This window comes from Phalacrocorax carbo, chromosome 1, assembly GCF_963921805.1.
Source record: "Phalacrocorax carbo chromosome 1, bPhaCar2.1, whole genome shotgun sequence".
Lineage (NCBI taxonomy): Eukaryota > Metazoa > Chordata > Aves > Suliformes > Phalacrocoracidae > Phalacrocorax > Phalacrocorax carbo.
In genome coordinates this window covers 131,918,240-131,931,588 of record NC_087513.1, presented here as the reverse complement: position 1 = coordinate 131,931,588, position 13,349 = coordinate 131,918,240, and the positions used below count along the sequence as shown (strand labels likewise).

The following is a 13,349-nucleotide window of genomic DNA, read 5'->3' as shown; positions in this document are numbered from 1 at the left end:
AAACCGCCACCCTCGGTCACCAGCTCAGTTTCATTCATGGACCACTCAGATTTCAGAGCAATCACCGTGCCAGCCGAACCTCCACCAGCTTATACGTGGTACCACGACCACGTACGGCACTAGCGCATAGTACCACTCATATGCATGGCAGCACATACAGTGCACAGCCATATATAATAACCTATCAGTAGTAACAACTAAATGGCACAGCTCAACAATCGTGGGTTACCGGCTCCTCCTCCTCTTGCATAATGAGAGGTTTTTGGGCTTTTTTTGAAGTCTCATACTTTTTTCCAATTAGTGTGTCTGGACTATACCTGCTAAGGATTAGAGTGGAAAAGGATTAGGGCTGTCCAACCAAGTGCACAGCTGTTCCTCTTATAAGGTGAAGAAGCAAAGAAGATTTGGAACAATGAACAAAAATCGTGTTTCAAAGTTTTAATCGCAGAGACCTCAAAGTGGGAAACATCTTAGAGAACACAAAGTTTACATGATAGCTGCATGACATTTATTTTTGAATCCCTACTTTCAATTTTACACTATAGGTAAAAGGCAGCAGCGGTTCCCAAAATTAAACAAGAATTGTTAAAAATTTATCTAGAAAATACTCTGACAGATGGAGCACCTTTCATGGCGTTGCAGTCAGCAATCCTGCAGCCCTCTACCTGACAGCTGCTGCTCAACCACCCTTCTCTGCATGGAGGCACTGAAAAGACAGCAACTTGGGCAAGCCATTTCCCCACCCCCCCCGAAGGAGAGAAACAAGGGACAACATAAAGCTGCCTAGACTGGTCTGTGAAAGGAGCTTTAGCAACCCGACAGAGAAACAAGATGAGAAAATGTATTCAAGGAAGGCAACGCAGCCTAGCGCAAGTAGAAACCAGATGGTGTTGAGCCAGAGCATTAATAAGAAATTAATGGTTAAATAGGAAATTTACTTAAAAACCTGCAGAGTTTAGGCTGAGCCAGACACAAGCCCAGGAGCAATAAAGATGGGAAGGAACCTCAGGGCAAGCCATAACCCATTCTGTCAGGAAGAGCGCTTCGTCTTCGTCCCACCGTTGACGTCTCTGTTACACTGGAGAACTCTGGTCCAGTGAAATAAGTTCCTCGCAGCAGCAGCGTATTCGTTGGTGTTCCTCCTTACCACTGACCTCGCACTTCACATTTTGCCCTCATTTGGCAAGTATAATTTCCATAATATCTGTATCTTCAGTAAACGTTTACTGTTAATTTAATCATTAACCTTTCTGCTAGCACAACTGAAAGACCAGACACCTTCTGCACCTGGACCTCAAGATCAGTTTTGAGAGCTCTCAACTGTTTTTAGAGTTGCCCATAGCGTCCTTAATACGCAGAGGAAACCAATGAGCTAGGGAACGGTTTATAAACCTTATCTTGAAACATTACAGCATTCATGTTGCTTCACAACTGAACCTTACTGGCATACGAAGACAGTAAATTCATAGACTTTAAGATCAGTGGAGTAAGAACGCTGTATTGGTAGTACCTTTTCCCAATATTTAGCAAGTTTTTACAACAAATATTTAAAATCCATGAAACATTTGGCACTAAGAAACCGTTATCCCCAGAGTAAGATACCAGTTCCACATATGGAAAATAGACACTGTAATGAAAGGAAAAGGTAAAAGAGAAGACATTTTCCCAAAAGTTCTGGAAGTTCAAATCCAGCCCAGAACTCCTCCTTAAAAACCATGTAAAGCAACGAGGCCACTCCATATTTAAAGCCATTTGTTTTTTATCTATTGGGGTAGTCACTTTACATCATACCAAAAAAAACTGTATAACGAATACAAGTGTCAAGAATCAGATTTTTATGGCACAAAAGGAAGTCTTCTGTTAACCTGCTTTCAGAGTTGTTAAATACATAATTGAAGACAAAGAAACTAAGGCTACCACAAAATAATATTTGCATGATGATGTTAGTCTTTATTCAGCTTCTCAACTGACTCCTCCAGTCTGAAGGTGGAGAAGAATCTTTCCATTAGTTTGTTTCAGTGACTTACTCGGGATGAAAAGATTCTTTTCCTATGTTTGACACAAATTTATTTTCTCATTTATATTGTTATTCAAAGTTCACATAAGCTTTAATGTTGTACCTTACAATGTATGGAATTTAAGATTAAAATAAAACTCTACTCTTAACATAACCTCTTCTAGAATGTAAAAATATTCTACACGTTTAACATATCAAGACTGTTAAGCATTTACTTTGGGGAAAAACTATTTTACGTGTTTTTTCAGTACAAACCCAACTGTTAATGTTTTGCACTAATGTATCCCTGTTAAGTTGGGTGCCACCCAGCGTTCACCCCCTGCAGCTACAGGAGAGCTATGCATACAAGACAGTTTTTAACAACTGCAAATTTGAGATGCTGCTTACTTTTTATCGTTACTTCTTCCCTACCCCTCCACCGTGGCAAATTCACATCTTTGAAATAATGAGTGTTCTTAATTATCAAAATCAGTATAAAAATAGCAGCATGCTACTAGACATGGAAAGCAGGTTCATCATGCATTATGAGTTTAAATGCAGATTTCTGCCTTCCTCTTTTATTATCAAAATCTTTTTTAAAGTCAACATCAAGGCAAGGGGTATAAGGACAGACACTGCATAGTATGATTTGATACTAGTCTGAACTGGGTATTTATATTTAATCATAATCCATGATAATTACAGGGTAAACAATTTATTTCAAAATACAAGTTTAACTGGAATTGTAGTGATGAAAGCAGAAGAGGGAAAAATGCAGTCTTCTACAGCCCGTGTCACTGTGTCTCACTTATATCCAGAGGTAAAAGCTCTAATTGGTGAAGAGACAAAATATTTGTGGCGTTTCATTGAACCTTTGTGATAATCCAGCATTATCCATTTCTAAAGAAATATAAATACTTTAAAACAAACATTGAAAATAAATCCTTTTGATGTAACAAACTACACTCTTTACCAAGAATTTTCAGTCGTCTTAAAAGAAAGGGACTTCACCCAAAAAATAATCGAAATATCAATGTAGAACAATCCTTGGAGGAAAAAAGTCGGAATGTAAACCTCTGTTCCAAATTAGATCTGAAAAGCAAAAACACACCGCGTATTTAATTCATGTGCATTTTTCATCAAGCAACTCAAGCTATCTTTATAGTTCAACGGGAGACCTCCTGAACTTGGTTCAGTGCTGGTTTTGCCTCAGCTCATATCCTGTTTTCTTAACGTGCGGACAATTACTCTCCGCTTACATCCCCGCCGCCACTGCTACGATACTATGGTTACGCAGGTGAGCAATTCTGCCAATATAATTACTCACAAAGAGTACAGACATAAATTAGCCCACAATTCTCAAAAGTGAGAACAAAGCCGAGTTTAACGCTAACTGCCCCAAATAGTCACTATCCAAATTAATTTGGTGGCAAAATGAACGGTCTTTCACGTTAACTATGACTTTGGAAACCACACGTCATTCTAGGTAGACTAGGATGATCCTCAGAGAGGTTATGCACATTTTATCTCTTCATGTCTTTTCCTTTCTTAAAGCATGATACTAATATGATATTGCATAGCTGACAGAAGCTTAAAAACAGTCATAGCTGCTCACTTAAATAAACTATCCCACACAAAGATTCATTAGTTTTATTCTTTCAATATTCCCACAGCTACTTATCACTTTGTCGTCTTACAATAGCTTCACTATTAAAAGTGTGCAGTACTAGAAAGTGTTTCTAGCTTCAGTAAACTAAATCACTAAATCTTCAGTAAGCTCAACCACTGACAAAGTGCAGTTTTCAAAATTCTGAAGAAAAATTTAAGATTTTGATATTTTTTAAAACATTCAATCTAATGCATCATATATTGAGAACCTCAAAAAAAGTCAAAACACGTAGCATTTGAAGAGCACAAGTCCTATTACCAACTCAGAGAGAGGGAGGACTAAAAAGATGAAGAATTAAAACATAATAATATACTTAGAACAGTCTATCCAATTAAGTTAACTCACTGGCTCAGTAAGTTACTACTTATCCTCTCAGCCAGTTGACCCTGCACACATTCATCTCTCAACTGCAAAAGAAAATGCGTTGTCTTAGAAAACATTTCACAGCAGATTCTACTTCTGCAACTTACTATATAATTTGAATTGTAACAATTTTACTACTACAATTTAAGAGTGTGCATGGTCAGTTACTACAGCTTAGTGATCAGCAGTAACACAACTGATGGTGACGATCTGTAAATTCAGGATTACACTTAACTTTAGTAACTACTAAGATGCAGCTTTGAATGATTTTTATGTAAACAGACACTTAAAGTTTTTTTTTTTAAAAGCACAAATCCCTCAATCATTTCTGTAGTTATTATTAGACCGTGATGATGTTAGAACTACAGAGAAATGACAAAGGTGATGCAATACCCCCAAACACCTATATAACCTGTGACCCGTTTCAGCAGTTGGTGTCCAATGCAGTTTGCATCAGCACTTTATGGCTCACCCTGCCTCAACCGAAGCAGCCACAGCTGCCCTTCACAGCACAGGAGCTGACCCACCAATCTTTCTGCCTCCTCCCTGAGAGGTCCTTCTAGCCTAGGGGACGCAAGAAAACCCTAGTAGTCTGCTAAACCTTCCTACATCATCTACTCTCCTTTGCGTCATGAGCTTGTTGTAAGGAGCTTACGCTTCAGAGAGCAGTACTGAGGGCTACATCCAGTTCCTTCAATATGAACGTACCCAGATACATCCATGTATGTAGTTGTCGACTCGTATAAGTCCAGCTCGTTGTGCACACACACATATATATGTACACACACAGAGTCATTTGATGGATGCTACTACATAAAATTGAAGTCCTTTGACCCCAAAGACCTAGAGTTCTTTTAGGCATCTTAAGGGCAACGAGAAGACTGCTCCCCAGTATGTTTTACTAGTATGACACTAAGCATGCTATTTGCTTAGAGGTCAGCTAGAGGACGATTGTAGGACAGAAGAGAGACCAGAAAGCTGGCATGCATATGTCCACAGCACCTTCTGAAGCAGTCCCTGAGGTGGTGAGCTATTCTGAACATCAGTGTATTATTTTAATTGCTCTAGAACAAGGGAAAACAGCTGATTGCCAAAGATGACAGTTTCAAGCATAGGATACAAAATATATGTTCACTACTTACGTCATCAATATCTTCATCATCATCTCCAATATCATCAAACTGGATTTCATCATCATCTCCAGGACCAAACGTGTCTGTTTCATTGATTTTAGCTAAAAAGCAATTTAGAGAAGTTAAGGAGCGTGCTCACACCAGGTCAAGAGAGATTGAATACTCTTGTCCAATAGGAACTTCCAATTTGAAGTGAAAAATTTCTTACCATGTTCTGGAAGCTCTCCATATGCTTTCAGACTTCTGGCTTCATCTGCATTGTACTTTAGAATAACATCAGCCTTGTTATCCTAAATAAGAATTGAATAGAATTTATTAGTCGTCTATGAAGAAAAAGCACCTCCCTATTAACCTCAGCAGACTAGTGACACCTATACTATTTATAGAAGAATATCTTGTTCCTCTTTTCCGTCCTGTTCCTTTAAATGTGAAGTGAAAAATGCTCATTTGTCAACATCTTCATTTCTTCCGGGTCATTATTTACAATAGGAGAAAATCAAGTTATTTGAGAAGTTCAGTTTCATGCCTTTGAAATGAATCTTTCTTCAGAGAACACATGTAGTGCGGTGCTTGGTGGTCAGTCAGAAAGTGTCAAAACTTCCTAGTTTGAAGTAGTTTAATATCGACAGTAAATGACAGTATCTTAAATGTTTTACAACTCTAATGTACGTTTCAGAAGCAGATGCTATCTCCAAACAATTGATGACACAACACTAACATTCATGAAAAAGCATAATGAAAATTTGACAACTGTTTTCCATTAATCTTTACATTAGGTAAAATTATGCTACTACATTTTTTGAAATTTAAGTAGAAACTAATCACTGATCAATTGGCCTCTTAAAGCCTAAACATCAAGGCTCCAAAATTCTGATTGCTAAAGATTCTGATTATCACAGTAAAATGTTTGGTGCTTGGCTCAATCTCCCTTATATCACAGGATCCAAGCATCAAACAGCTACACCTGAAGGAAAAAAAAAAAAGAGGAAAAAAAAAAAAAGAGTCGGGTGCGGTGCCAGTAAGCACCTTCACTCAAAGTTCCAGGATGCAATTTAGAAGAACAAGTTGAACCAGGATTTGTCATCTACTCATGACAATCTTTCTGTAATACAAGGAAACTAAAAGTCATGGTTTAGCATAACTAGACACAAATTCAAAGAAAGTTAGATGGGCATTTTGTCACAATACCTGCTGCCATTTGAACGCTAAATAAAACTGTTTGTAAAATATTCTTCATGGGCAAATTACACTGAATGTTTACCTGGTAGTCTCGTAAGCCAACCAATATAATATCAGATGTATTTATCCAGACCTGAAAGAGAAAACATATGTTATATTGCAGGAATTCAACTTGTCGTATAACACAAAAGTCAAACAGCACATTTAGGTTTATCAAAAGACATGAAACATTTCTCTGCAGCCACCACTTCCACTTTCTAACCAGTAAACTGGAAATATCCAATTCCATATTTTAACAGCAAAACCAAGGTCATAAATACTCACAGATATATTGTTTCACATGTTTCAGAACTACTATTAAGGTAAATCAAACTTCTTTGAAGAGCTTCTAGCTAAGAAGGTGGTTATGAAGCCATAATTCCTGAGAAAACAGGAATAATGCATCAAGCCACCATTCTGTGAGCTCCACAAGGGCAAAAATGAAAGAAAAACCTGATGAAGGGGGTGATGAACAAGCACAGTGAAGAGCACCAGAAAATTAATGGAGTTTTCTACCACCTGACAGTGCTAATCAGTCAAGCCAAAGCCAGAAGCCTGCAAAACAGAACATGCTAATTTAAATGCACGAGATAGTTCTATCCCGCATCAGCTTGATTTTTTTGGAGATTAGATATTTCAGCTGAGTTTTCCTTTCTTTTAGGCACGATGAATAGATGAGCAATGCTTTCTGTGGCAAGAAATTAATTCTGCAGCTCCTAGAATTTATCTACGTACATTCTCCATTACCTTCAACAGCTTATTGCAGTGTATTGCTAGCAGCTAGCAGGGCTCACACTGATACCAAGGTACATGCATTCACTGGTCTCCGCAAAACAGACAGGTAGAACAATCCAGAGTGAACACAGTGAATGTCTGTTTTTATTTGGAACAGACTATCTGAGAGGACCTCCTCCGTACCAGCGCCAGCAGAGGTTGGGAAGCTGTAACGTCCGACAAGGGCAAGAGGGGACAGCATCCAAAGATGGCAAAATTGACAATGAAAGCACACACACCGGACTTCCCTGAAGGTACAAACTTTTCCCAATCAGAATACACGTAAGTATTTCGGGAACTGATGAAGCGGACAACGAAATGATGGCATCTGAGGCACCTGTGGGAAGCTATAAAGAAACCTTCCGAAATGACCCTTACTGAACTATTCTCAGATAAATCACCCACTGAGAAGATGATAATATTCAGTTCCTCCCCAGACCAAACTAAGTGGGGTGTCAAACCCTGATTCTTATTGGGTTTGGGAAATAGCATACAAAAAAGGTAGCTTTCTACAACCTTCTTACATCTTTGTTTTCCTATGCTGGGTGTCAATCTTCACGTTAATAGAAGTTCTCCTGCTAAGCTAGGTACTGATCTAGTCTCAGATATAACATGCCAATTTTCCAAATACTCATCAAGTTTCCCATCTACAATTAGGGAGCTTTTAATATTTCATATACATATTTCATATATAAGTTTCTAGAATATTAAAAATTAGTATTTCATAAGCAGCCAAAAAAAAATATCTCCCCCGAAGCATACACATCCAAAGGCAGCCTTTCAACTATAAGCTTCACTCAAACGTCAAAGGCTGCCTATTTTTGTGCCGGCAATACAAACAGAAGAACAAACTAGCTTACTGTCAAAAAATAAGTTTACGATATTAGGGTACAGTAGAAATATTATCTTTTGTAATGAACTACACGTGTAAATTTTTACAATTACATATCACACAGAATGCCACTGTTCTCTACTGCAATGCTCCAGAATTACCTTTTTTCTTAGTTTCCCTCTAATATGACATAACCTCTTCACACCATCAAAACATAATGCCTCCAATCTTCCATTGCCTAACATCTTGATCACCTGGGCATATTCTGAAAGAGAGGGTAACATATAGCAAAACTTGTAAACAAATACAGCTTGGTGAAACAACCAGTAACTTCTGCCAAAAAGTAACCAAATGTAACCAAAATTTGCTGTAACATTTTATCAAACCTGAACAGCTGAGAGGCTGTTTGACCAGCCACACAGGCTGCTGAATGCAGCACAGTTTTCGAATCACCGTTGATGTTAACATTTTCAAACACTGCTCATTCTTGGTTGTATCCATGCTTTTGTTCCCTCTGAAATGCTTACTACAGATAATTTTTAGAGCTATCAAGTCACACTCAAAGATTTTCAAAGTTTATGACAACATCACAGCACCTGTCCTAACAGACAAAATCCCGTGCTATCACTGAGGGAAGAGGAGAAAGTGGCACATCCTGGACACCCCACTGACACCCTGAATCCCTTTGGCAGAGGTTTTTGAAAGGACACGTCCTGGTGTTCTCAGAAACTGTCAGAAGGGCAAGTACCAGGCTTCAGTTGAAAACTATGAAGCTCCTCTCCAACATCCACCCTCAATCTCTCACCTTGTATTTAATCTCCTTCCCTCACCAAGTTCTAGAAATCACTACTGAAGTACTTCACAAAATTGAAGTCTGCAGCATAATGTATTACCATTTATCTCAAAAGAATAAAGCTTGTAAGAATTATAACACCATCATTACAAAGCTTGTAAGAATTATAACATTATCTGACCGCCCATACTCACCAGAAAAAAAAATTCCTAATTAGCTGGAGCTGTATTTCAGTATTCTAAGATCTTACCTTAGCACAAGCTAGATAGTCCAACAAACCACTTGAGAATATTAATAACTGAAAATAATGTTTCACTGCTGCTCATGGCTTGGACTGACATACTCTTCACTGGGTAAAAAACACTGGCTGGATGGCCCAGCCCAAAAAGTTGTGGTGGATGGAGTTAAATCCAGCTGGTGGCTGGTCACAAGTGGTGTTCCCCAGGGCTCAGTATTGGGGCCAGCTCTGTTTAATATCTTTATCAATGATACGGATGTCGGGATTGAGTGCGCCCTCAGTAAGTTTGCTTACTGAGGTAAGAAAAGCACCAAGTTGGGAAGGACTGTTGATCTGCTTGAGGGTAGGGAGGCTCTGCAGAGGGATCTGGACAGGCTGCATCAATATGCTGAGGCCAATTGCATGAGATTCAACAAGGTCAATGGGTCACAACAACCCCATGCAATGCTCCAGGCTTGGGGAGGAGTGGCTGGAGAGCTGCACGTCAGAGAAGGACCTGGGGGTGTTGGTCGACAGCCGGCTGAACAGGAGCCGGCAGTGTGCCCAGGTGGCCAAGAAGACCAACAGCATCCTGGCTTGTATCAGGAATAGTGTGGCCAGCAGGAGCAGGGAGGTGATCGTGCCCCTGTGCTCGGCACTGGTGAGGCCACACCTCGAGTACTGTGTTCAGTTTTGGGCCCCTCACTGCAAGAAGGACATTGAGGTGCTGAAGCATGTCCAGAGAAGGGCAGCGAAGCTGGTGAAGGGTCTGGAGAGCAGGTCTTACGAGGAGCAGCTGAGGGAACTGGGGTTGTTTATCCTGGAGAAGAGGAGGCCGAGGGGAAACCTTATCACTCTCTACAACTACCTGAAAGGAGGCTGTAGTGACGTGGGTGTTGGTCTCTTCTCCCAAGTAACAAGTGACAGGACAAGAGGAAATGGCCTCAAGATGCATCAGGGGAGGTTTAGACTGGATATTAGGAAAAATTTCTTTACTGATAGAGTGGTCAGGCACTGGAACAGGCTGCCCAGAGAGGTGGTGGAGTCACCATCCCTGGAGGTATTTAAAAGATGTGTAGACGTGGTACTTAGGGACATGGTTTAGCGGCAGCAGTGCTAGGTTAACTGTTGGACCTAATGATCTTATAGAATAATTTAGGTTGGAAAAAACCTTTGACTAAGCAGATTTTGCTTGGAAGTTGAAAAGGATTTTAAGTTTTATAAGTGCATCAAAATCAACTCCTTTTTTGCTTACAAGTGTCACAGAATATCAGGAAGAGCTTAAAAATATGAGTTCAGTTGCCACTTCTTTTACAGTGATTTAAGTCAGTACTTTTCCTGTATTTCTAACAAAGCAACTGATTAACTGGTCACTAGGCAAATACTTGCATACATGTGAGCAACCACAAGACTGTGACACACAAGACAGGGTAAGCCAAAAGACAGGGGAGAGGGGAATACTAGTCATCACCCCACAGCTGAACACCCCTGTGGCTTACTTTACTTGACAACACCCAAGTAAGGACCTTTCCTATTCCTCCTGTTTTAGCAATTGTTAGACATCCAATCCAGGAGCGAATTCAACCAAACCTTCAGGGGACAGTGGAAGAACAGCAAAATGTACTGTTCTGCCAGGTCAGTGACTTCGCAGAGCTCACTCAAGGATCCAAGCACTGTTGCAGTCAGTATAAACAGAAAGCAGGACTGCACATCCAAGAGACTACAAACAACTACTGGCAACACTGAAATACATCAGTTAAACTAGCTTCTTACAGACCCTCACACAGAGCAACTCACAGAACTTCTAGGGGACGTTTACACACATACTGTATTACCACGGCATCACAATAAGGTCAAGGAGAGGCAAGCTTCATTCTTAAGTGGTGAAGCTACTTAAGTTTTCCCTTTTCCTAATGTCTTCCTCCTACACTGAATGTGTCATGGAGAATTCAAATACAACACCAATGAGAATACCTCCCTTTATTCCACACTAACTTTGTATTTCTCCTACATCCAGGTGTTTTCTTTGTGTATCAATTTCCAATGTGTGTCACTCACAATATTGGACTGAAAACAATGGCATTGTTAAACTATAGCTAAAGACTCACCTTGCCCGTCTTCCTTGAACACCAATTCTCTTTTTTCTGATTCATTCTCATTCTTACCTCGTCGCCTATTTTTACCTCCTTTGCCTAAATTAAAAGGGGAGGAGGAAAAGAGCATGTGTTACTATCTGTGAATACAGTGAATGAAATAATCAGACTTATGGGGATTTCTGTGCTTGATTTCTATATGGCTGTTTTGAGCATCTGTCATGGTTTAACCCAGCAGGCTGCTAAGCACCACACAGCTCACTTCCCCACAGTGGGATGGGGGACAGAATCAGAAAAAAAGGTAAAACTCATGGGTTGAGATAAAGAGAGTGTAGTAGCACAGAAAATAAAGGGAAAATAATAATAATGATAAAAGAATATACAAAGCTAGTGATGCACAACGCAGTTGCTCACCACCCACTGACAGAAGCCCAGTCAGTTCCCAAGCAGCAGCCATGACCCCCCAGGCAACTCCCCCCTGGTTTTTTGTTCAGTGTGACATCATCTATCCCTCTGGCCAGTTTGGGACAGCTGTCCTGGCTGTGCCCCCTTCCAGCTTCTTGTGCACCTCCAGCCTCCTCGCTGGCAGGGCAGTACGAGAAGTTGAAAAGTCCCTGACTTAGTGTAAGCACTGCTCAGCAACAACTAAAACATCAGTGTGTTATTAACGTTATTCTCATCCTGAATCCAAAACACAGCACTGTACCAAGTACTAGGAAGAAAATTAAGTCTACCCCAGGCAAAACCAGAACAGTATCCTATCCAGATCTAGATTTTTTTGCTTACTTTTTATGATCTTTGGCTCTAAATTTTTAAGTGAGTAGTAACATAGTAATTAAAAAATTAGAGTCTCCACTATTTAAGACGGCTGGGTTGCTCTGGAGTCACAGCAGCCTCGACAAGGATTTGCACAAGATGGCCATTTTCAGTTTTTCTGGCCACTGCTATTAAATACTCCGTAAATAACAGCAAAATAGCGTGATGCACATAACCACCAAAGAGCAGAATAACTTGAGGGGTTATGGTAGTGCTGAAATCCTTGAAATACTCAGAGGAAACCTTATGCTCCAGGTGAAGGTGCCCTTTTTAAAAGGCACACACGTGGCAACGGGATTAGATGCTCTTCACGAAGACACAGAAGAGCAGCTCGTACTTCCCTCCCCCGTTAAAAGGCTGCTGATCCCTTCCTCTCTTTTCCCTCAAGCAGCGGGGTGGGGGAAAAGGGGAGAAGCAGCCGACCCCGGCGGGCCAGCGGAGGGGAAGCCCTCCCTCGGCGGCCTCCCCGGGGCGGCGGGCCGGGCCGCCCCTGACAGCCAAACCCCGCCGGGGCCTGCTCCTCCCGACCGGCCAGGCCCCAGGGGCCTCCGGCACGCCGCTGGGCCGCGTACGAGCGGGGCCAGGCTGGGACCGCGGAGGGGAGGGGGACCCAGCCCCAGGGACCCGGCGGGCTGGGCGGGAGGGCTCCGCGCCCCCGCCCCGCCCGCGGGCACCGGGCCGCGGCGGCTCCCACGTGAGAGGAGGCGGCGGCGGGCGGGGGGGCCGTCCCTGGGCCTCCCCGGCGCGGCCGCGCCCGGGCCCGGCCTCCTCGCTACGGCGTGAAGGGCCGGGCCGCGGCGGAAGGCCCGGCGGTGGGGAGGGCGCGCCTCACCTTTATTCTTGGGCATGGCGCCGGGCGCTCCGGGGCGGAGGGGCTGCGGGCAGCGGCGGCGGTTGGGGCTTCACGCGGCTCCCGCGAAGGGGGAGGCGGTCGGCAGCTCCTCGCGCGGCGGGACCGGGAGCGGTGCTGTGGCTGAGCTCGTGCGTTCCGGCCGCTGGCTCCGATCCGGCCCACAGCGCCCCCTGACGCGCGGGAGGGCTCGCCACACGCCGGCAGCGCCGCCTCTGCGCAGGCGCCCCGCGCGCTCCTGGAAGCCCGCCTGCTCCTGGAGGCGTGGCCATGGCGAGGGGCGGGACACAAACACCCACCCACCCCCGGAGTCTCCATCATCAGGCGCTTCGCCATTGGCCAGGTCTCCGCGCCGGGCGCGCAGCGGCGGCCAATCAGAGGCTGCAGGAGGTGACTGTCGGCGCGAGCGGGGGCGGTGGGCGGGGCCCGGCCACCTCCCTCTCCCCCTTTCCCACCCGAGGGGCCCGTGAAGACGCGCCGGGGGGCTCCGTGGGTTTGGGTTTTCTGGTTTTGTTGTCCGGTACCCGCCTCGGACCGAAGGCGCGGATTCCACTGAGGAGATAACACTGCCCTCCCCCCCTGCCCGTGTTCTGTC

General features: G+C 43.1%; 1 protein-coding gene across 2 annotated transcripts; it reads right to left on the bottom strand.

Moving 5' to 3' along the window:
- Positions 1–1,741: 1,741 nt before the first annotated feature.
- EIF1AX (eukaryotic translation initiation factor 1A X-linked) lies at positions 1,742–12,932 on the bottom strand. 2 transcript variants are annotated; one of them, XM_064474447.1, is made up of 7 exons: positions 12,737–12,930; positions 11,104–11,187; positions 8,147–8,250; positions 6,423–6,473; positions 5,370–5,451; positions 5,171–5,262; positions 1,742–3,088 (listed from the first exon to the last, which is right to left on the bottom strand). In XM_064474447.1, exons 1-7 carry the CDS (start codon positions 12,750–12,752, stop codon positions 3,083–3,085), a joined length of 435 nt encoding a protein of 144 aa, XP_064330517.1. In that variant the 5' UTR covers positions 12,753–12,930; the 3' UTR covers positions 1,742–3,082. The 2 variants fall into 2 exon arrangements, with proteins under 2 accessions (XP_064330517.1, XP_064330526.1); XM_064474456.1 differs by lacking the exon at positions 11,104–11,187 and having other exon boundaries at positions 12,737–12,932.
- Positions 12,933–13,349: the final 417 nt, after the last annotated feature.

Bases quoted from the DNA above. Each gene is read 5' to 3' on its own strand.
- EIF1AX (XM_064474447.1), bottom strand. The intron at 8,251-11,103 runs GTGAGTCTTTAG...CCTCTCTTTCAG, and splicing joins GTTCAAGGAAGACGGGCAAG to AATATGCCCAGGTGATCAAG. The intron at 5,452-6,422 runs GTAAACATTCAG...ATTCTTATTTAG, and splicing joins TTGGCTTACGAGACTACCAG to GATAACAAGGCTGATGTTAT.